This window comes from Strigops habroptila, chromosome 4, assembly GCF_004027225.2.
Source record: "Strigops habroptila isolate Jane chromosome 4, bStrHab1.2.pri, whole genome shotgun sequence".
Classification (NCBI taxonomy): domain Eukaryota; kingdom Metazoa; phylum Chordata; class Aves; order Psittaciformes; family Psittacidae; genus Strigops; species Strigops habroptila.
The window spans coordinates 22,723,253-22,746,043 of record NC_046358.1 but is presented as its reverse complement, the minus strand read 5'-3'; the positions used below and the strand labels follow the sequence as shown (position 1 = coordinate 22,746,043).

Genomic DNA, 22,791 nt, shown 5'->3' with positions numbered 1-22,791 from the left:
GTCTTCCAGGCACTTCAATGTTAAATAAAATTTTTTGATGATGTCACTTGCTGCTGTTGGTTTCTAGAGGTTGATTAGTATTTAGGGCAGTGTGAAGAAGTAGTTCTTTCTTATCTGTGTTTATAGTATGCAGTATTCAACTGAATAAAATGGCTGAGCAGGAAGTGTTTTATGAGTGTTAGTTTCCATAGGAGAGAGGATAGAGATTTATTTTATTTTAGTTTCCCGCCCCCCCCCCCCCCCCCCCCCCCAGCTTTGGATGTAGGCTTAGAAAACTTACTTTAGTTAGAGTGGAGAGCACTTCTTGTGGAAATGAGATAGATGCTGTGATCTCAGTTTCCTGAGATGGCCGTTTCTAGTTTCACAGTACTTTATTTCAACATTGGATTCAAAAAGTGCAGAGCCATATTGAAGTTGCATTCTGTTTCATTTACAGCTTCCTCTGTACTCTGCTGTGTGCAAAATTTCCTGGGAGGATTATTTTGTTAAAGATGAGCTGCATTTTAAAATTAGATTAGCTCATATTTGGGGGATTCTTGAGAAGGAAGTTTTCCTGTAATTATTTATAATAAACCTCTTGAAGTGCCTTTAAAATTTTTTTATTTTTTATTTTTTATTTGCTGGTCTCTGATACTTTCATGGATTTTCTTCTAAAAATTGTAGAAGGTGCAGTGAAGAATTTTGAGAGAGGTAGGACCTCTGTTTTGCGTAGATTTCAAGGCTGGATTCATTAAGAGACAGCACAGATGCACTCAGCCAGAAATTGGCAATGCAGAAAGTATTCTTTGTGCGCTTGCCAGACAGCAGAGTAGATAGACTGTGATTTGAAGAGTATCTGTTGCTATTCTGCTAGACGTTTGAAATTTCATTAGTTTTGAAGCTGAGGATCTGTTTGATTAACAGAGTGGAAAAGACCAGCAGCCATCGATGGGTCTTGTTAAAAAAATTAAAAAAAAAAAGAAGGAAAAAAAAAAAAATTACTGACTGACAGTAATTTTAAAAGGCAGCAAGATTGTTTGATTCCTACTTAGTGATTTCAGAGATGAAGAGACATTGGTGTCTTATAATTTAAAAACAAGTTGTTTCTGATAAATCATGCGACAGATTTTTCTTGAAGGCACCCTTTGGCAGGAAAAGGGGACATTTTTAGGCCTCTAGAGGATGAGACATCTTTTTCTAGCAGTGTATGCATTGTCCAAAATGATTTGGACATGCCATCTGCCTTAACCCTGGTTGATCCTTGTTAGGATTTGTGATGGGTAGTTCAAATTTACTATTTCCCAGTCATAGCAGGTATAAGTCGGAAACAGAGTGAACAACTCCTCTTTTGAGTTGTGTATGATTTGACATTACCACTTTTAACAAGCGAACCAATAACTTCTGTGCTGTGCAATAAAAGTAAAGGAAATATTAGGCTTGCTGTAAAATGAGAAGTGGAGGAAATCTGGACTAATGGAAATAAGTTTCCATAAAACCAGAGTATTCAGAATGCAAGTATAAACTGATTTTGCTAGTTCTCTCTTCAAAGTATATATAAAATTTTTCTGTAAAAGGAAACTACCTTTTAATTTGAAATACTATGATTATCATGGTATTTCCCAGAATATTTGATCTGAATATGTTTCTTCTGTGGTAGATAGAACTTTTCATTCATAAACGGAGACAGAAATTTAAAAAAAAAAAAAAATACAGTGTTGATCCGCTTCCTCTACAAGGGTGTGTGTATCTCAATGGTGGACGACTTCTGAGCAGCAAAGGGAGAGATTAAAGTACACTTTGTCTTGTCATCATCTGATCATCTTCTGATCTCTCCTATTACTTAATGCTTCTACTAAAAACCTTATATAAAAGTATGGATCCCAACTGGGGATTAGCTTCATAGGTGAAATGCAATAACCTTGTATGTTTTATCTTCTCTCTCCTATACCCATAGGCAAATTAGAATTCAAAATGCAGAAGAAAGTGCTCATGGCGCACTTGGATAGCATGTCTCTTATCTGTTGTCTTGTGACCCAGGCTTTCAAAGCTTAAGAGGTCTTTTGATTTCTAAAAGAGGCTTTTGATTTCTTGTGCTTCAAATGGCTTTATACTGTATTTTGGTATCCTGTTGAGGTTACAAAGTAATTATTGAGAGCTGTAGATAGCAAGTGTAAGTCAAAATACAAACACTTTGGTTTTACTACTGCCTCAGGCTGAATCTTAAACCTGTTTTGCCAGCCCTTATGTCATGATTCAAAAGAATGTTGTTAACCTTCAAAAAAGTGATGGTTGAACATAGTGTCATGTAAACAACAGCTTTCCTAAATTGCACTGAATTAGTTCTCTGCTGTCTTTTTCTAATAGTTAAAATGTAATCCCTTTTAAAGCTGGTGGGGTTTTTTTTCCTCACATCAGTGCAGTATGCATTAGACTGCATGTTAATTCTATTTGGCATATTATTGGGTAGTTACTAAAAGAGTCAGTCCCTGGGCTCTTGGATACTCTAAACTATATTAATACTACAGTATTATTTATAAACATTCCTATTCTCATCTCTTAATGCTGGTGTAATTGCTTTGCACATCTATCCAATGTTTTAATTTCTATTTAGTATCTAGAAATTTGTTACACTGAACAGGGCAGAATATGTATTAGAACTGTTTTCATGAAAGCATAGTTTAACAGGCTTGCTAAATTGAGTTCCCTGTACTGGCATGCTGTTTTGTTTAGTCCTGTAAGACACTTCACATGAATGTGAAGACTCATTTTTGAAAGAAATAGAGCCAAGGAAAGTGATAAAAAGGTTAAAAGCATAAAACAATGTGAAACTTAGTTTACCATTCGTTTTCTGCTGTTCGGTCATCTTGCAAACTATAACATGGGAAATACATAATGTTTGTGATTCAGGTGACTTACACGGTTGTTCATTTGCAAGAATATCAAGATACAATTTTTGGTTATACTTCTGGTTTTGTAGTTGAGATAGGAGAAGAAGGAACGGCCTGTACCATCCAAGGCAAAAATAGTTTTGCTATTTGTTCAAGAACTTTTACAGAATAGAGCCATAAAGATGATGGCAAAATCTGGTTTAGTTGCTTTAGAACATAGACGTTTGTGTATCGGAATAGGTTTTTTTTCTGCATAACAATATCATGCCATAATTGCTATAGTAAGAACTCCTCACAGAGGAGTGTTAAACACTGGAACAGGTTGCATGGAGAGGTCATGGTATCTTCATCCTTGGAGTTTTTGAAAATTCAGCCTTGGATAACCTGGTCTAACTTTGAAGTTGGCCTTGCTCTGAAGAGGAAGTTGGGCTAGATGACCTCCAGAGGTGCCTTCCAACCTCAGTGTCTTTGGGATACTGCACTAGTAAGTGGCTGTGAAGAGCTTGCAAATGGCAGAAACTTCTTTGTGGAGAATACTCAGTGTCTTCTATGTTTTTTCAAATGCTTCTGTCCTATTTGCTCATATCCAAGTAGAGATTTTTCCTGTTGATCATCTTCTGTTCTTTCATGCGTATGATCTCAAGGTCTTCTTCACAGTTGATTTGCATCAGTTTATGCAAGAAAGGTGGATGCTTATGGAAGTATAGGGCAAAGTTTAAATACCCAATACCCAAAAGCTAAAATACCCAATTTATTTTAATACAAGGAAAAATAAGTTTTAATATCAATGCTACTTTTATTTTCATACAGGAGGTAGACTTAGTGATTGAATGTTTTGCATAAAAGAAGATAAGGAATGATTTCATCTCACTTTGTAAAGTCATATCCAGTGTTAGCGACCAGCAACCCTTCCCTGTCCTCCCCTACTCTCTCTTAGGATTTTATCTTAAAGCATGTGCTGGAAATACCTCAGCAATGGTGAGTTAGTCCTATATATGCTGTACAGAAACAGTGAACAGTGCTTCAAGCATGACTAGTGCATGGAGGGGCAGGGGGAAAATATCAGCAGTTCCCATACACAAAAAAGAGGAGTGGAAGTGCCAAGACTTCTGACCTCACACAAGGCAAAATGGGTGTATGGTGCTCTGCTTTCAAACCTGCCACCCCCAATGTTGCTTCAGTAACTGCCTGGATATTTTTGTGGAGTATTTGCATTTTATTTATCAGTTGTTCTTTTGTGCCCCTGTCCAGACTCAACAGTGGAGCTTTTACCAGAATGCCAGGCTGAGGGGCAGCTGGATGTTGAGAGAGGGGCTCTCTGTAATAGACACCTTCATGCTTAAGAGCTCCAGAATGAAGATTCCCATGGCAGCCTTCCTGCTCAGTTTTAATTTTTTTTGACATGTGTGCACTGAGTAAATTGATAATACATCGTCACCAATATACTGCTTTCAGCTTGCATTATTGTTTTAACCAGTCATCAAGGTATGGCAGTATATTTTGCATATTATAATTGCATTCAGAAGTAGAAGCAGAACTAAGTCAGGAGACTTGTCTAAAAGACAGTGCAAGAAACGTGTAAGTATGTGCTAGGAGTTTATTAGAAACTATGAATTGCTGAAATATAAGACAAAGGAAAAGTTCAGATTGTTATAAGAATTTAATTTTAAGATAAAAGATTTCAATATGATAACCTGAAACAATAATTCTTAGCAATAGAAAGCATGTTGGCTGGGAAGACTGAAAAGCTAGAAATACCAGCCCAGGTACCTGATTACCTGGCTCTCTGAGGGTATCCTGTAAAGTACAGAAGAGAATTCTGTGAAGAGTGGAACCGATGAAGTCTGTTTTCAGACTAATCTGTGTTCTACATCCCCTTTTTTACCCATACTCTGCCCCCCTCCCTCCCCTGCCTTGATAAAAAAAAGAAAGAATACCTCCAGTCCACTCTCTGCTATTGTAATACTGGAGGATACTAAGATCACGGAGTTTGTCTGGGCGAGAGGGATAAGGTAGTCTTGGCTGGTTTTGGCGTAATTGTGTACTGACTGGTCAACTGATAGACCACACAGGAGTGGTGATGATTGAGGTTGCGCTTTAACAACCTTTTACTCACTGGAACACTACACTAAGTTTCTCTTTCTATTCCCTTCATAGCTGCTCATTTTCATGAAACCTGTCTGTCCGGTTGGTTTCCAGATGTTTTTGGGAGGCTGGGAGGAGAGAGAGCACAATCAGAAGCCCTATCTCATTAAAAGCTAGACTAAAATAACATACCACTTGCTACCAATAAAAAAAATGATCTAATTAGGATGAGATGCTGAAGTTTGGTTTTATGCTTTTAAGATAAAAAAATACAAACTTTTTTGAATCTTATTGGTCACTTTTCTGCTGTGATCTTTAGCTCCCTGTCCAGCTTCAGGTTTCTTATTGAGAGCTTAATTTAGATATTAAGCATGTGCTGCCGTTCTGTTTGAGTAACTTCTGCTCTCAGTGCAAATTGTAATTTGATCAATAAAGCTTTTCTGTTCTAAATGATAACCAAATTAATTGTGTCTTCTGTTATCCTCTTCTCTGGTAGTGTAACAAAAGCATTTACTTCAAATAACTTCTTGATCTTTTTGAATTTTAAAACTTGATAGAAGTTTATTTGTTTTGTATTGTCAATATATTGAAACTGTCTTCATGCAGAGCTTGCTAGGTTCCAAATCCCATGGTCCCTATTGCTATCAATTTTTGGGGGTGCTTTAGATTATGTAAGAGGTTTTTGGTTTGGTTTTTTTTTTTTTTTTTACTTTGAAGATGCACATTTATTTTGAATTTTTTACAGGAGCTTTATTGTATTTCTATGTTGCAAATTGGTTTTGTTCCCAAAGAGCAAATAAAATAAAAAGTGATGTTTGCCCCCTCCGGTGAGAACAGCATCCTTGCTTAAATGAGGAAAAGAGCAAGATGTTTTTTGTTTGGGAACTCACATGTTTTCTAATTCTTGGAATGTCTTTTTTAGTAAATTCACTTTTGCTTCCAGTTTCTAACCCACTGTACTAATGTTAGTACAGTGTTAAAACAGAACAAAAAATTGTTCTAACCTGTATCACAACATATACGGGCTGAAATGGTACGAGGTCCAGCCTCAGATACATGAGTACCACTAGTGCTGAACAAGAGTAGTGATACAAATGGAGCTTGGTGAGACCTGACGGACTGGAGTGCAGGTAGTGTCACTAGTCTCATGACCAGAAGAGTGTCTGTTACACTGCAGAAGCATGAATATCAGCATATGCTGGCTGCGGGAGAAGTGGCTGAAAGAATGTAATCAACAGTGGACAGAACCAACCTTGGTGACTGTGGTGCTTTTTATGTGCCTATATGTCCTCAAAGGTAACTGTCCAAGATACGGCAGTTTTAAAAGACATCTAAAAGTCATGTTATTTTATCGCGATTTTCCTCAGGGATAAGAAACTGGAGCTTAAGAAATACCTAGTGGTGATTTAGGAGTTAAGATTTAGGTTGAGGAACAAGAACCAGTCTTTGACTTGATGGCAGCTTGCCATGCCTTTAGGAATTGGAGGGCCCCACCAGAACCAGTCTATCTTGAATGTTCTAGCCAGGCTCGTCTCCCTGCTTTCTGGAAGTGTGTTATCCTCACTGCAGTAAGTGCATAGTATTTTACTGAGGTGTGACTTCAAAATTGCTTCTTGTTGGCAGTTTGAAACATGGTTATGGGAGTATAATCTGAGTCCTGCTGTTAAAGGTTCCTGAAAAAGAAAAGTAGACATTGCAGATGACACCCTGTAGTGGCATGTAAACCATAACAGAAAGCTGTTTGCAAACGGGTGGCAGCAGAAGTGTTTGTGTTCACCACTGATCCTGTATACAGGTGTAAGAGCATGTAACTCATATGTATGAAGACATAGCTCTGTGCATACAGATTTCTGTGGGCAGTTTGCTAGACATCACGTCTCCCCATCCTGTTGTTGAATACAGCTCTTTGTTGTAATAAAGAGGGTTTGTGCTCTTTTCAGCTCAGTTCTATATTGTCGTTTGTTGCAATATTTAATGAATGACTTCCTAGTTCTGCTGCATAAGAAAATGCTGGCAGTTCAGAGGATTGTGGAAGAGAATTCCTCATCAAGCTGGCTACTCTGGTGCTGTGCTTGTTTAGCTTCTCTTGTCTGACGTATTTCTTTATAAAACATAAATATAAAACCTGAGGCACACAAATCTGACTGTTAGATATATTGCACAGTAAATTTCATTTATCATTGCTTCCTGGTTGTTTTCTGTGACAAGATATCCAACACATTAATTCTGAAAGTGGAGTCCTGTGGAGCCCTGTGCGTTTTATTTTGTTATGAAATCTCTCTTGACAGCTGAGAGTCCAGCCCCTGAGCAGTTTTGTATCTCTCTGAAACTCTCAACCTGCTGCTCATTTGGCATTCAGTACTCTTTCTCAGTTAAATCTTGAATATTCTCCTTCTCGCCCCTGCCTGCCTCTTTGTGACTAATTACTCATTTTCCATGAAGAAATTGTGCTTTTGGCTTTTAAGTTCAGGAACTTTGTGCACTCTCAACTTGCCTGTTCTGTCCACGTCTCTTTTGGTGTCTCTTTTTCTTAATTTCTTCTGTGAGTTAGAATCAGGCCATGTCTTGTTTTACTCTGGCATTTTAAGGAAAATCATGTCCCTGTGTTGTTCTTACTAGTCAACATGCTTGAAGTTGGCTTCTGACTTAAAGAGTTGGCAGAATGGTAGAGGTATTGAATATGAAACAAAATCGCAGTTGCAGAGGGAAAAGAGGCATTAGTATCTATGTACAAATGATAAATCGGACAACTGAAAAACCAGATTTCTAAGCAGCAAGCTCGAAATGAAGCATTTCCCACAATTATGCACAAGCAGCAAATCCATAGGTAGATGAGTTTTACCAATCTGGATGTCTATGGAGTTGCACTTTTTTCCTGTCTTGCTAATATCCTTTTCTCTTACAACTGCAATGATTGTGCCTAAGCTCGTGACTGGGTTCCCCCCTATCCAGCCACAGATATTCAGCAATGGCAGTCATGCCTTGCGCAATCTCTAAAGCTAGTCTACTTTCATCAACTGCTTTCCTTTCTCACTCATGGCACTTCTCGTAACCTCCTGTCTCTCAGACTCTAATTCTCAGCATCACATCTCATTTCTTGTGTGCTGATTACAATCTTTTGAATTGCCTCTTCAATGTCATCATTACCTGTTTTTTGTTGGTGGTTGTTTCTTTTTTTGTTTGTTTGTTTGGGTTTGGGTTTTTTTTTTTTGTGGTTGCTGCTGAAGCTCTAGTTGAGGCTTTGCTTACTTCCCTGGGCTGAAATAATTTGAATTTCATCATTAATCAGAAGTGCAAGTTACTTTCAGTTCAGTACTGATTCTTTTCTTTTTGTTTGTTTGTTTGTTTGTTTGTTTTGGGTTTGTTTTGTTTCTCTCCGTCCCTCTCTTTCCTTCCTCCCCCCCCATTGTTTTGCCAAGGCATTAGACTCTGCAGTCTTTGAAGAGTAGACAAGGAATAGGCAGACATTAATTCAAATTATGGGCCAGAATTTATATTTCCCTTTCAGTTACTGTAGAAACTGTTCTGTTTGGGATTTTGAGGGGTGGGGTGATTGGGGTGGGGTTTTATTGGTCTTTTTTAAGACCCAATCGTTAGATCTATGTACCGAGATACGAGGATGGTTTCCGTGGGCTCTCTCTCTCTTTGACAGTGATAGAGAGAGGTTTTCCCCCTGGGGTAAGGGGGCAATGAAGTGGGGATTCTTCACTCAACACCTCTACCCTTGCTCAGCTGCTGTTGATAAAGACATAAAATGGAATCAGTGATAAGTCACAATGATTTTGTCTTTTGTTTCTAGAAATAACAGTTGGCAGCAGAAATGAAAGAAATTTCCTTGTCTATTTAGTCTCCATGGAGAACTCTATACCGGAAATATAGATGCAAAAATGGTCTACAAGAAAATACGTTTAATTACAAGTACTTGTTTTGGGCTTAGAAAGGGAACATAAGAGATCACAGGAACTGTGTACAAGAGGATTTGAGTATTTGGGATGTGAGGCATTTGGCTCCCATTGTGGTATTGGTGGACATTTATAAGTGAACTGGGCCTCATTGCTTCATTCATCTTCTTAAAGCTGAATTTTAACGGTAGCACTTGAGGCAACTGTAGAGCCATGGAATAGGTTTATATTTCAAGTGTCAGTTAACAGGGAGGGAGAATTGAAGTATACCTTTCTTTTGTAAATATCCAGTAATAAGTGTTGTATCCTCCAACTGTGCTTTCTCATTCATGTGCTGAGGTTTTTTATGACCATTTACACTTGCTTGACTACAAGATAAGCAAGGAAATTATTGAAAACAGGTTTTAAAATTTAACCTAAGGTGTTCTTCCTCTGTTGCTCTGCTAATGCTTTGCATGCTGACCTAGAAGAATCATAGTCCAAGTTAATAGGTACTGTAATTCAGTCTTCAACTGCATTAATTATCTTCTCAGCTGCTTGTCAGTTGTTCTTAGTCCAGGTGAATTCGTCAAGTGGCCATGTTATGTAGGCTTTTCCCCTCTGCCAGCTAGGCTTGTATCACCTCTTGTCTTCATGTGGGGATGTATGATGAGAAGGTTGGAAAGTGTTTAATAAGTAAAAACCTGTTGTGGTGTTCTAAAACAGACTTAAAGCAGCATGTCTTACACTTTGCTATTGCATGGGATAGACAGGAAAAGGTAGCAGTGGAGCTGTGTAGACTCCAGAGACCTTATATAAGACACTGGTGGTTGTGTGTTTTTTACAGTAGCATCTGAATTGTATAGCGTATGGTACTGTAACAGTGCACCTTCTCCACAACACCCCTTACTGCTTCCTCTAATGATACAACTTAAATATTAAGGATATTTTTTAGAGAGAGAGAAAGATAAGGAAGAATGCAAGCTCTGTTCTTATTTGTTCTGAGAGTGATGCCCATACTTGACTAACGCTTTGCTTTCAGGAATAGGTTTTAATCCTTGATCTTCTAGAGGCTTTTAAAAATGTAGAATATTTTATAGACTAGCTATACTTGGGCAGTTATGAATGCATTATGTTCACATAATGTCTGTTCTTGGTGCTTTCTGTTTTTATGTAGTCTCTCAGAGATGCTGTATTTGTTTTATTTATATGAAAAAGACCTCTTAATTTCTCAGAAGTTTTCTCATTTTTGCTTCACAGAAACTACCTTAGAGCATGGACACCAGTAAGAAGACGGAACCTCCTTTATCTGTAGAAATGGTACAACAAAGAGCCAATCCTGATCGCAGTCCTTCAGCATCGATTTATGTTCCAGAGCAAGGTGGCTACAAAGAGAAATTTGTAAATGCCGTGGAAGATAAGTATAAATGTGAAAAATGTCACCTCATCTTATGCAATCCTAAACAGACTGAATGTGGGCACAGATTCTGTGAGACCTGCATGAATGCCTTGCTAAGGTATGTTTTTTGTTGTGATAGAACATGTTGATATCTTTAATTCTTGTGAACTGCTGAAAATAGTATGGACAGCATTGTTGTCTTAGGAATACATTAAGCTAATGCGCTAGGTTGAAGCAGCCTTCTGCTTATTGCTTGCTTGTTTTTTTTTTTTTTTTGTTACCCATATGCTGGTGCAAACATTTGTGTACTGCTCTGGGTCAGGATGAGACAACTAAGCTTTCCATCAGTATTGTTGCAATGGTGGTTAGAGTGATTTAATACCATGTAGTGATGTATTGTGTAAGAATTTCATTGCCTGTGGAGCCTAGACTGAGTAGCTATTTCACCTGACTGCTGACATGGCTAGTTTGGTATAGAATATACTTAGTAAATTGTGGCTGTGTGAGGAAGTGAGCCTGCAGAGGCTCCTTGGAGTATGTAACCTACCTGTGGACCCAGCCTTACAGCTGAGTGGTGGGACCCTTGGATAAATGTAACTGAGCTTCCTTTCCCCATAACCCTTCTAGCTCTGTCTGCTGGGGCTTGTATGTTTTGTGGAGTCAGAGGAGTCAGGAAGGCTTGCTTCTCTATTACTGGGATGTTTGGGCCAGAGTGTAAAGTGGGTGATTGAGTGTTACAGATGCAAAATGAACACTGGGGGTTGCAGTCTTTCCTGGTCTAGGTAAGAAGAAAAGTGCAATCATTCAAGGAGTATCTAGCTTTTAAGAAGTATCTGTGCATCAATAAGAGTATATTTCTTTGCCTCTCAACTTTGATGCATTGCTACTGGTAGCATTCAGCAGTGTGACTTCAAAACTTGGTCTGATGTTTGAAGACCATTCTGCAAGCTGGGGTAAATAAGCAGTAAATACTTCCATTTACTACTTGGAAAGCAGAGTATAGAAGAGACTGAGCTCACTGGATGTTGCACACTGTGCTACTAACAGAGGATTTGACTTCAGAAGGTCTTGGTGATCTCCTGTTTACCTTTCGTAACCATCCTGACTCTAGGTATTAGTTTATATTTCACTTGGAAATACTGTATCTTGATGTAAGTCAAGACTACATGCAGCATAGCAAAAGAGATTGAAGGATATTACATTGCTCTGTCTCATGATAAAGAGTAACCTCTGTACTGGGCAATTACAAGGATCCATAGCTCACTAATCTACTCCCATAGGTTTTGTGCTACAGCATGTCAAATTTAAAACAACAACAAAAAAACCTCACCAGCTTTTCTTTTGATGCACATTTTCAGGTGAGGTATAATTTGTATTTAAGAAATGCAGTTATTTGTTTCTGAATATATGTTTTTGGAAGACTCTTACGTGGTTAATAACAGTGACTGCAGAAAAGCAAACACCTGCCATGCCTGGATATGTGCAGATGGACAGAGCAGATCCTTAACAATCTAAGCAGTAACAATTCTGGCATTGCTGGAATCTGGGCAATTTTTCTTCTCTGCTGTGAGACATGCGCATGTGCTTATTATAGTGCAGCTGGAATATGTGTAATTTTACCTTCCTGACTTTCCAACCTGTCTGTTATTGAAAAGGATGCATTGGTGAGACCATCTACCACACTGCTCTTTCATTAGAGTTATTTCACTGTATTTAAGTGCTTGTTGCGAACAAATCCTGTATGAAAATTTGCGGCTCCTTTTTTTTGAGAAATAAAAAAGTATGCCATAAAAGTGGAAGCAAAATAAGTTTACGTTGCTTCCGTATTTGGCACAAAAAGTTTTCATTCAGTGTTGATATGCTGCTGCACACACACTTGCTGATTGTATGCTAGTAGCTTCTGTTGCAGGGTTATTTGAGGACAAAGAATTGGGAGTCAGTGTAGATAACTCGGTAAAGATGTCTGCTCAGTATGCAGCAGTAGTTTAAAAGAGCAAATGGCATGCTTGAGTGAATTCAGTAAGAGGGAGGAAAGAGTGACATTGTACTAAACACTCTATGCCCTCAAGCAGATTAGTTCCCCCCCCCCCCGTTTTTTTTAATAAAAATATTGCAGCTATTGAAGCTGCAAGGTAGTTAAGATGCTCAGAAATCTGATGAGACGCAGAATGGTCAGTGCAAGGAGCAGAAGCCACTGAGATGATTTGAAATAACCATACAGATTATATAACATAATCAAACTCACTCAGCCTTTGACATTGATTTGACTGCTGCTAGCAGCCTCAACTAATGTAGCCTGTCAATGAGTTGCTTTATGAAAGAATTTACCTAGCTTTTAGCTAGTGCTTTTCATCCACAGATCTTGGTGCTTTACAAGGGAAATCAGTGTGGCTACCCCCGTTTTACATGGAGGAAAGCAGCTAAAAAGGAATTGAGGGATTTACACTATGACATCTAGCAGGTCAGAGACAGAAGCAGCTGTAGGGGCCCAGGTTTCCTATACTCCGGTTCAGTTTCTGTTAATAGACTGCTCTGTTTTCAACCTACCTGCTGTCTAAGAGATCACAAGTTTAGTAATTAGATTACCAAGACAGCTAAGGGGCAATAGTTCAGATAAAGGAGGCATCAAGGATCTGTAACAGTTGCTAAAACCAGAACAGGCTTGAAGGATATGGACATAAGTACTTCTTCCCGCCGCCCCACCCCCCCCCGCCCCCCCAAAAATTTATAATTGATTGTCAGAGAAAGTAAAGTTTAATTAGGTGTTGTTCGAGAAAGGACTGGATAATTGAAAAGACAGTATTTTGCCTGTTTGCACAGATAGATTGAGAAGTGATGAAAACTGCGGATCAGGCACAGGCTGTAAAATAGGGAATTAATTGTGCAGCCCTGAAGAAAACCACTGCACAGCTGGCTGGAGGCATTGTGGTGGTCTTATTTCCTTAAGAATGCCAGATACTGCTCACTGAAAACTCACTGTTTGTGTTATCTCATTGTAATGAACTATATCCACTGTTAATGATTATAAAATATATTTAATAATCATAACTAAGTGCCTCATAAAGAGAAATTTTTGTACTATAGAAATTCAGATGAATAAAAATAGCTTTTCTGTTTTCTTTTCTCTCTAGTTCTTCTAGTCCAAAATGTACAGCGTGTCAAGAAAGCATAGTAAAAGATAAGGTATTGTTAAAATTGCTTCTTATTCAAGAGTATTGAATTGTGTGGTGTACATAAGATGTGTTACTGCTTTGAGGTAATTATTTTGTAAGCCTAATATGCTACCTGAGGAAGACAGTTATGTTATAAAACCTAAACCATGTATTTTACGTAGGAAGACTGCTCATTTTTACTGTTAACCACATGGTAGAAAACATGTCAGCTTCAACCCTAATGGTCCAGCCAGGTGTCACATCTTGTTTTCAAGGTTGGGAGCTGCAGCAACACATGGCAGTTGTTTTCCCATCAGCTGGGAGGATGGTAAGAAATATTGCATCTCCTGTAGATGCAGAGATGTGACAGGTCTAGGCAAACCTTACTCCTGATTTGGCTCCAGTGTCTACTGTTTAACTGATTTGTTTTTACAGTGTGGTGTTCTGTGAACCACACGGGAACAACAGCAGTGTAGAGTTACAGTAGCTGTAATAGAATCAGATGATAAGTTACTTTGCTGATAGAAGCTTATAGAAGGTGGAAGCAAGGACAGGCGGCCTGGGAAGAATACAGGAGCATTGCCCGAGAAGCTAGGGACCAGGTTAGGAAAGCTAAGGCCCAGCTAGAATTAAGTTTGGCAAGGGATGTAAAAGATAACAGGAAAGGATTCTATAGATACGTAGCAAATAAAAGACAGGCTAGGGACAATGTAGGCCCTCTCCAGAGGCTATCAGGAGAACTGGCTACCATGGATTTGGAGAAGGCTGAGGTTCTTAATGACTTCTTTGCCTCAGTCTTCACTAGCAAATGCTCTGACCACACAACCCAAGTCTTGGAAAGCAAATGCAGGGACTGTGAGAACGAAGACCTTAGGCCCACTGTAGGAGAAGACCAGGTTCGAGACCATCTTAAGAACCTGAATGTGCACAAGTCCATGGGACCTGATGAAATCCATCCACGGGTCCTGAAGGAGCTGGCGAATGAAGTTGCTAAGCCACTGTCCATCATATTCGAAAAATCCTGGCAGTCAGGTGAAGTTCCCGATGACTGGAAGAAGGGTAATATAACCCCCATTTTCAAGAAGGGGAAGGTGGAAGACCCGGGGAACTACAGACCAGTCAGCCTCACCTCTGTGCCTGGCAAAATCTTGGAACAGTTTCTCCTGGAAAACATGCTAAGGCACATGAAAAACAACGAGGTGGTTGGTGACAGCCAACATGGCTTCACTAAGGGGAAATCCTGCCTGACCAATTTGGTGGCCTTCTATGATGGAGCCACGGAACTGATGGACAGCGGCAGAGCAGTTGATGTCATCTACCTGGACTTGTGCAAAGCATTTGACACTGTCCCACATGACATCCTTGTCTCTAAATTGGAGAGACATCAATTTGATAGATGGACCACTCGGTGGATAAAAAACTGGCTCGATGGCCGCACGCAAAGAGTTGTGGTAAATGGCTCGATGTCCAGTTGGAAACCTGTAACGAGTGGTGTCCCTCAGGGATCGGTGTTGGGACCGGTCCTGTTCAACATCTTTGTCGGTGACATGGACAGTGGGATTGAGTTCGCCCTCAGCAAGTTTGTCGATGACACCAAGCTGTGTGGTTCCGTTGATACGCTGGAGGGAAGGGATGCCATCCAGAGGGACCTTGACACGCATGTGAGGTGGGCCGATGCCAACCTTATGAAGTTTAACCAAGCCAAGTGCAAGGTCCTACAGCTGGGTCGGGGCAACCCCAGGCACTGCTACAGGCTGGGCAGAGAAGAGATTCAGAGCAGCCCTGCAGAAAAGGACTTGGGGGTGTTGGTTGACGAGAAGCTTAACATGAGCCGGCAGCGTGCGCTTGCAGCCCAGAAAGCCAACCACATCCTGGGCTGCATCAAAAGAAGCGTGACCAGCAGGTCGAAGGAGGTGATCCTGCCCCTCTACTCTGCTCTCGTGAGACCCCACTTGGAGTACTGTGTACAGTTCTGGTGTCCTCAACATAAAAAGGACATGGAGCTGTTGGAGCGAGTCCAGAGGAGGGCCACGAGGATGATAAGAGGGCTGGAGCACCTCCCGTACGAAGACAGGCTGAGAAAGTTGGGGCTGTTCAGCCTGGAGAAGAGAAGGCTGCGTGGTGACCTCATAGCAGCCTTCCAGTATCTGAAGGGGGTCTACGAGGATGCTGGGGAGGGACTCTTCCTTAGGGACTGTAGTGGTAGGACAAGGGGTAATGGGTTCAAACTTAAACAGAGGAAGTTTAGATTAGATATAAGGAAGAAGTTCTTTACAGTGAGGGTGGTGAAGCACTGGAATGGGTTGCCCAGGGAGGTTGTGGATGCTCCATCCCTGGCGGTGTTCAAGGCCAGGTTGGACAGAGCCTTGAGCCACGTGGTTTAGGGCAAGGTGTGCCTGCCCATGGCAGGGGGGTTGGAACTAGATGATCTTAAGGTCCTTTCCAACCCTTACGATTCTATGTTTCTATGATACCCCCTTCAGTATTTTTCACAGGAAAACTTGTGTTGCCTTTGAAAGGTTGAGTGTAGAGAAAATTCTTTTTGAGTTAGTACATGGTTTATGCAGTTTTTACATTAGATTTTTCTGAAGTGTTTAGTAAATTCTGTGTGTTGGTAGTCTTTCCTGCCTAAGTAAACACTTGTAATAGTAACAGTTTTCGATAAAAGATTAGTAAGTACATTAATCTTTCCTTAAGTCAAAATAGTTCTCTGAACAGTACTCAGCATAATTCAGTTTTGACATGGTTGGGGTCTTGTCGTGGTTTAGGCCCAGCCGGTAACTCAGCACCATGCAACCACTCACTCACCCCTCTTTCTTTCCCCTGCCCTTCTGAGTGGGATGGGGAGGAGAATTGAAAGAATGTAAAACCCACAGGTTGAGATAAGAACAATCCAAAAACTAAAGTATAATATTAAACTGCTACTACTAACAATAAGGGGAAATAACAAGGGAAGAGACTCTAAAACTAAAAGGGGAAAGGAAAGAAAACCAAGTCAAACCAATAAAAACAAGTGACGCACAATACAATTGCTGGCAACCAGCCAACTGATAACCCAGCCTGACCTGAGCAACGATCTGCCCTTCCAGGTAACTCACTCCCTGTTTATATACCGGGCATGATGTGCTGTGTAGTTTGGGTCAGGTGTCCTGTCTCTGCTCCTTCCTGTCATCTTGTGCCCCTCCTCACTGGCAGAGCATGAGAAACTGTAAAGCCCTTGATCAGTGTAAGCACTACTTAGCAACAACTAAAACATCGGTGTGTTATCAGCATTGTTCTCATCCTAAAGCCAAAACACAGCACTGCACCAGCTACCAGCTACTGCACCAGGATTAAAAATAACTGTTACAGCTGAAACCAGCACTGTTTAAAAATTGTCTTCTTACCTTAATTTCAGTCAGCAAAACTGTGCCTAGTAACCCTGTGAATTACTTTGCAAAAAATACTACAGTACTGACAACTGATTATTCAAATGAGATTTGTTGATTCATTAAACTTCACATGTGCATCTGGAAAGTAAGCGAATCAGTGACCTGTGTCAGATGAGAATGGTTGCAGTATTTCCTTTTTCACCGATACTGGGGATAGATTCATAGTCACTGTAGACAGATCTGGTCATCATAATTCTTTGTTGCTGTTAAAAGTTAGCCTGCAGAACTGTTCTGTAATTATAACAACCCAGCAGTGTATGCAGTATCACAGAAATCCGTTTGTTAGAGGTTGGACTTGGTTCTTTGGTGTTTCTTAATGGTCATGAAAGCAATTACAAAATAACTAGAAGTTTATATCCCTTTGTTTTGGACTTCAGAATAGTAGCAATGCTCTTTGGTCTTTGTCTCCAGTTACTGCCCTTAGCAGTGGGGCTTCTTGAGAGTGTAGTTGTGTTGTCTCTTTATCTCTTATGGGCTATCACCCATAAAGAGTAAAAAATCCAAACTCCAAGCTCTCCGTTTCTGACTTCTTGCAGTTCTATTATAGACGCCCCTCAAAAAAAAAAAAAAAAAAAAAAAAAAAAAAAAAAAAAAGCTGGAAAGGCTTATGAACATTAAAATGGAGAAATAGGTAAAGCTTGCAGATCTGTGACATAATAGACTGGAAGAGGTTTAAGACCTTAGAAAGTGTCTTTCATTATGTGTTACCACTGACATGCAAGTAAGAGTTCCAACTAACCAGTCTAGTCGTTGTGGGACTGCCTTCCATGAAATCATTTCTGTCTGAATCACTGTTCTCTGGCTCTTTTTTGTCTTATGGTATTGTGCCTAATGCACCAGCTTCCCAAACAATGTGAAGTTCCGGTTTATGCAGGCCTTTTCTTGGCAAGCAAATAGTAAAATATTTAGTCCTTTTTTCTACCTTTTCCTTTATTGTATTTCTAGTAAAACAGTAGTTGTCCAAATATTCTCTTTCACTGGGTTGCTTTGTGGTGGAGGAATCTGTGATGTTCATGTTCAAGAAAAATTGAATGGTAGGATTTTATTTCTGGCACATAAAGCTAGAATTAAATGACACTGCTATAGCCAAATTGTATGGCTTCTACTTTATTTCAAGTTGCATATTCTTCAGTGGTTTTAAATTTCTAAAATGAAGTGATTTTTAATTTTTCAGGTATTTAAAGATAATTGTTGCAGGAGAGAACTACTTGCCCTTCAAATATACTGCAGAAATGAAAACAAGGGCTGTAAGGAACAGCTATCTTTGGGTCAATTACTGGTGAGTAATTTAACATAGTCATAAACTTCCTTGTCAGTTAGAGAATGAGAAGAAGTCTTGCAAATTAAAACTGCAGTCCTTTTCTTGACTTGCTTTGCTAGTTTGTTTATAAATTTCAAAATTTATAAATGTCAGAATAGTTAAACTATTTTGAAACTCAAGTTTTTTATGAGCTATAAGGAATTGTAGTAAAAAAAAAAAATCATGTTCTTGTGTGACACTAAAGCTTGACGATGTAAATGTATGAAGCATATGAGAACTGGAGGGAGAACTGAAATTGGGGAAAAAATATGTACTTCACAAATGTGAGAAGTTTTAATTCCTTTTTGATGTGTTTTTATTTACTAGTCTTAATCCTCTCACGAAAGTGGTGGTTTATGTGTGGAGTTAAACCTTTGTCTTCTCCAGACTTGCACAAAATAACCTGTAGCTTTATTTCATGAAGGCATAACATAGCAGAAATTCAGTAATTTAACATTTGTAAGGTCTGACTATACAGCAGTTTGCAGGGAGATGTGTAGGTGCTTGCTTGGAATGAACAAGCTCAGGTACTTAAAACAACTGAAAGCAGCATCTATGTTTATGTGCAGTAATATACCTTGAAAAAGAACGCTTACCTTTTGTTTAGCCTGTGTAGAATGCTGTGTTAGAATGCTTTTAGTATAAAAGTAGTTTGTGTACATCTATAATACAGTGAAATCTGCTGTCTAGGTAAAGGGAGTGTAAAGTCAGAAATGTATTCCTGAGTAGATTTGTTAGTATTTGCGCTTGCACAATATAGTGCACAAAACTTTGCTTTCATTGGTTCTGAAGTTATTTAATGTGGGATGTCTTCAAAAGATAGAAGACATACACAACGCTTAGTTGGCTTGACTTATTTTTTTAATCTTTCAGATGCATTTGAAAACTGATTGTCAGTTTGAAGAACTCTCGTGTCCTCGTGCTGATTGCAAAGAAAAAATACTGAGAAAAGATTTGCCAGACCATGTAGAGAAGACCTGTAAATACCGGGAGACAACCTGTAAATACTGTAAAAGCCAAGTCCCAATGATAATGTTGCAGGTACGGTATTTTCGTGTGTATATAGACCAAAACTCCATATATTAATGTGGAATAATAACTCTTCTCATGCTTCTGTGTAGCTGCCAATAGAGCCTTGGCCTCTCAGCCACAATTAGTAAGTCAAAAAAGTAGGCTGACTTCCAAATATGCATTTTTCTGTGAAAACAATGCTGTATTGAGTGGGAAACACTTTCTTTTTTTTTTTTTTTTTTTTCCTCCTGTTCAGATACTGCATTTTAAAAAAATAAATCAGATCCACTGCATTATATTGATACTAAAGTAATTTTTGCTATGCTTTTTTATTTTGCTTAAATGGATATAATAAATGCAACTACCATGATAACAATTATTATTGTGCAGGAAAAGCATAAGCATAGCAATTGACTGGAAAAATAGCATCTTTCTGTATAATCCTTCTTGGGTGCTTACTCTATGATCTGTTATGAGGAAAGGAGGAAATAGAGTAAAAAGAAATTGTGTCATGGCATAACCAGCAATGGTACCTGACAGGCCTAGACAGAGTTACTGCCGTTCTTCGCATACAAGCAGGTTTTCTGACAAGCAGCATGCTGTGAGTTAGAAGTATAAGGCTTCTTGAGAAAGTCTTACTTACTTTACATATAGAATTGTAACTTGACTGTGTTTGTGTTATTTCACATTAAACTGAATTATGCTGAATTCCTCCTGCTGTAATCTTAAACCTTTGAAAAAAGTTCTGTTTATATAGTTTCCATAGTTTGACAGTCTTGGATTTTGAGACTTTTCAGTATAGTAAGAGTGATGAGAATTTAATTTTCATTAGTGTTTTTGTATGTTGTTTGTTAGGTGAAGTCTCACAATGATAAAGAAGCATTCTTTGCTCAGAGATGTTGTTGCAAAAAGTGTAGGTAGAATCACACCAAGTTCTGATTTAGATCTGGCTTTCAGTTATTTGAGTGTATACTTGCAAGGGCTAGTACTTTAATTATTGTGCATTTACCTAGCATAAGGTGTCTGAGATGGGAAAATACGCAGAAAAAAAATCAAGGTTACACTGTGTTTATTCTTGCACATTCTGATACGGAGGTGAAACTGTGTTTAGCTAGGTTATGAGTGCTGTTCTCCCAGATTTTTCTTTAGGCTGGGAACTGATGTGAGGCAAGGAGTGACATTAAAGAATGTGTAGTGTCTTAACAGACAAAATCGGTGAGTACTAAATACGTCTTGTTATACAAACTGGATTTCCATATCTAAGCAACATGCAGGTTCTTTGTAGCAGTTTTTCTTTCTAGGAGCAACATAGTTAAAGTTTTCAGAGTCTTGAAATTCTTCTTAGGTTTTGAGGAACATAGAACTCTGTTTAAGAGCTTTCTCTTTTATAAGATGTTGATGGATTTAACATTTATGAAATCTTTGAACTAGTGGTAGCTTTCAAGATATTTAGAAGCTGAGATAGCTTTAGTCTATCAGATTTTTAATTCGCAGCGAAACCTAATTTAGGCATTCACATTGGAAACAAGAATAGCATATTACTCTGAAGTATAGGAAAGAGTGTGTGTAAATAAAGTAACTGTTCTCCAAAATCCCAAGTAATGGAATTCTGAGTTGCTTTAAGAGGTAACAGACGTGGCTTATACAGAGAGCCAAAGAGGTTTGTTAAAATGTAGTTTTATGTTGATGTCACTGTTTTGATTGTATTGAAGTTGGTACCACTATTCACCTGCCCATAAAAGTTCTTGACAAATCTACATTTGTAAATCAGAACATTTCCAAGCAGTGTTATGTGTTCTAATGTTATCACTGGCTTTTATGTTTCAGTACGCAGAAAAAGGACAGTTTTGCTTCCATGCTGCTTTAAGGATGCAGAAAGCTCTGCAATTAGAAAATTAGCAATTGGCTGCTATTTTTAATTTTTTTTCCTAGATTTTTGAAATTTCAGTTACTATAGAAATACAGATTTTTCTTTTTGTGGCCTGATAAAATGTTACCTCATACTTTGGTAATGAGAATCAAAAGCTGAATGAGACTGTACGTTTGTGTGAAAGGCTCCTATTGACTTCTCATTTGAGTTCTGTCACCCAGAGCTTGAGTTCATCTCTAGCCTAAAATTTTCTCTAATGTAATAATGACTAAAGCAGGCCTCAGTGACTTGAACTGAAAATGGAGATAGAGGGAGTGTACTGAGAAAAAAGATATGCAAATGATACATACATTTTACCAGAGTATGCATGGTTCATGTCTTCATAGAATCCCATGACCCCTGGGGTAGGAAATCCCCATTGTTGGAGGCAGACTCTTTAGTTAGCATTAGTACACGGAGTTTTAGATTGCATTTGTCTTGCCTGCACTGTCACGAGGTGTTAACTTCTTAATTTCTTTTCTTTTGTTTACATCATCTCAAAAGTTGGTTGTGTTTTTTTCCATCCTATACTTCTAGCAGATAAAGATGGTGTGTTCTTAAATCAGAAATTAGTAGCCTGATATGCTTCTGAATTACTATATTTTTCATAGAATCATGGAATGGTTTGGGTTGGAAGGGACGCTTAAAAATCACCGGCTTCCAACCCCCCTGCCTTGGGCAGGGACAACTTCCACTAGAGCAGGTTGCTCAAAGCCCCATCCAACTTGGCCTTGAACACTTCTAGGGAGAGGACAGTCATAACTTCTCTGGGCAACCTGTTCCAGTGTCTCAACCCTCACAGTAAAGAATTTCTTTCTAATAACTAATCTAAATCTACCCTCTTAGAGATTAAAGCCATTCCCTCTTCTTCTATCACTACATGCCCTTGTAAAATTGTCTCTCCAGATTTCCTGTAGGCGTTCCTGTGGTACCGTAAGGCTGCTAGAAGCTTTCCCCTTGAGCCTTCTCCAGGCTGAAGAAGCCCAACTCTCTCAGCCTCCCTGCATAGGAGAGGTGCTCCAGCCCTCTGGTCATCTTGGTGGCCCTCCTCTGGACTTGCTCTAACAGGTCCACATCCTTCTTGTGTTTGGGGCCCCAGAGCTGAATGCAGTTCTCCAGGTGGGGTCTAATGAGAGCAGAGTAGAGGGAGACAGTCATGCTGCTTTTGATGCAGCCTAGAACATGGTTGGCTTTGTGGGCTGCAAACACATACTGCTGGCTCATGTTGAGCTTCTCATCAACCCCCAAGTCCTTTTCCTCAGGGCTGCTCTCAATCCAGTCTCTGCCCAGCCTGTAGTTGTGCTTGGATTGCCCTGACCCAGGTGCAGGACCTAGCACTTGTCCTGTTGAACTTCATGCGGTTCACATGGGCCCACTTCTTCACCCTGTCAAGGTTCCTCTGGATGGCATCCCTTCCCTCCAGCGTGTTGACCACACCACACAGCTTGGTGTCGTCAGCAAACTTGCTGAGGGCGCGCTCAATCCCACTGTCCATGTCACCAACAAAGATGTTAAACAGCTCCACTCCCAATACTGACCCCTGAGGAACGTTTCTCATCTTTGGTGTCCACCTGGACCTTGAGCCATTGACTGCAACTATTTGAGTGCAACCGTCTAGGCAATTCCTTATCCACTGAGTGCTCCATCCCTCAAATACATGTCTCTTCAATTTACAGACATGGATGTCGTGCAGGACAGCATCAAATGCTTTTGCATGAGTCCAGGTAGATGCACTTGGGCAGGTTTTCTGTGGATA

At 39.5% G+C, this 22,791-nt stretch overlaps 1 protein-coding gene across 3 annotated transcripts in view; it reads left to right on the top strand.

Annotated features, from left to right (window-relative positions):
- TRAF3 (TNF receptor associated factor 3) overlaps positions 1-22,791 on the top strand; it is a 74,595-nt gene that overhangs the window by 27,778 nt on the left and 24,026 nt on the right. For all 3 annotated transcript variants that reach the window (XM_030483281.1, XM_030483279.1, XM_030483280.1), the window contains exons 4-7: positions 10,094-10,350; positions 13,364-13,415; positions 17,990-18,094; positions 18,989-19,156. In XM_030483281.1, coding sequence (XP_030339141.1) covers positions 10,109-10,350; positions 13,364-13,415; positions 17,990-18,094; positions 18,989-19,156 — 567 coding nt within the window. In that variant the 5' untranslated portion in view covers positions 10,094-10,108. The remainder of the gene's footprint in view (positions 1-10,093; positions 10,351-13,363; positions 13,416-17,989; positions 18,095-18,988; positions 19,157-22,791) is intronic.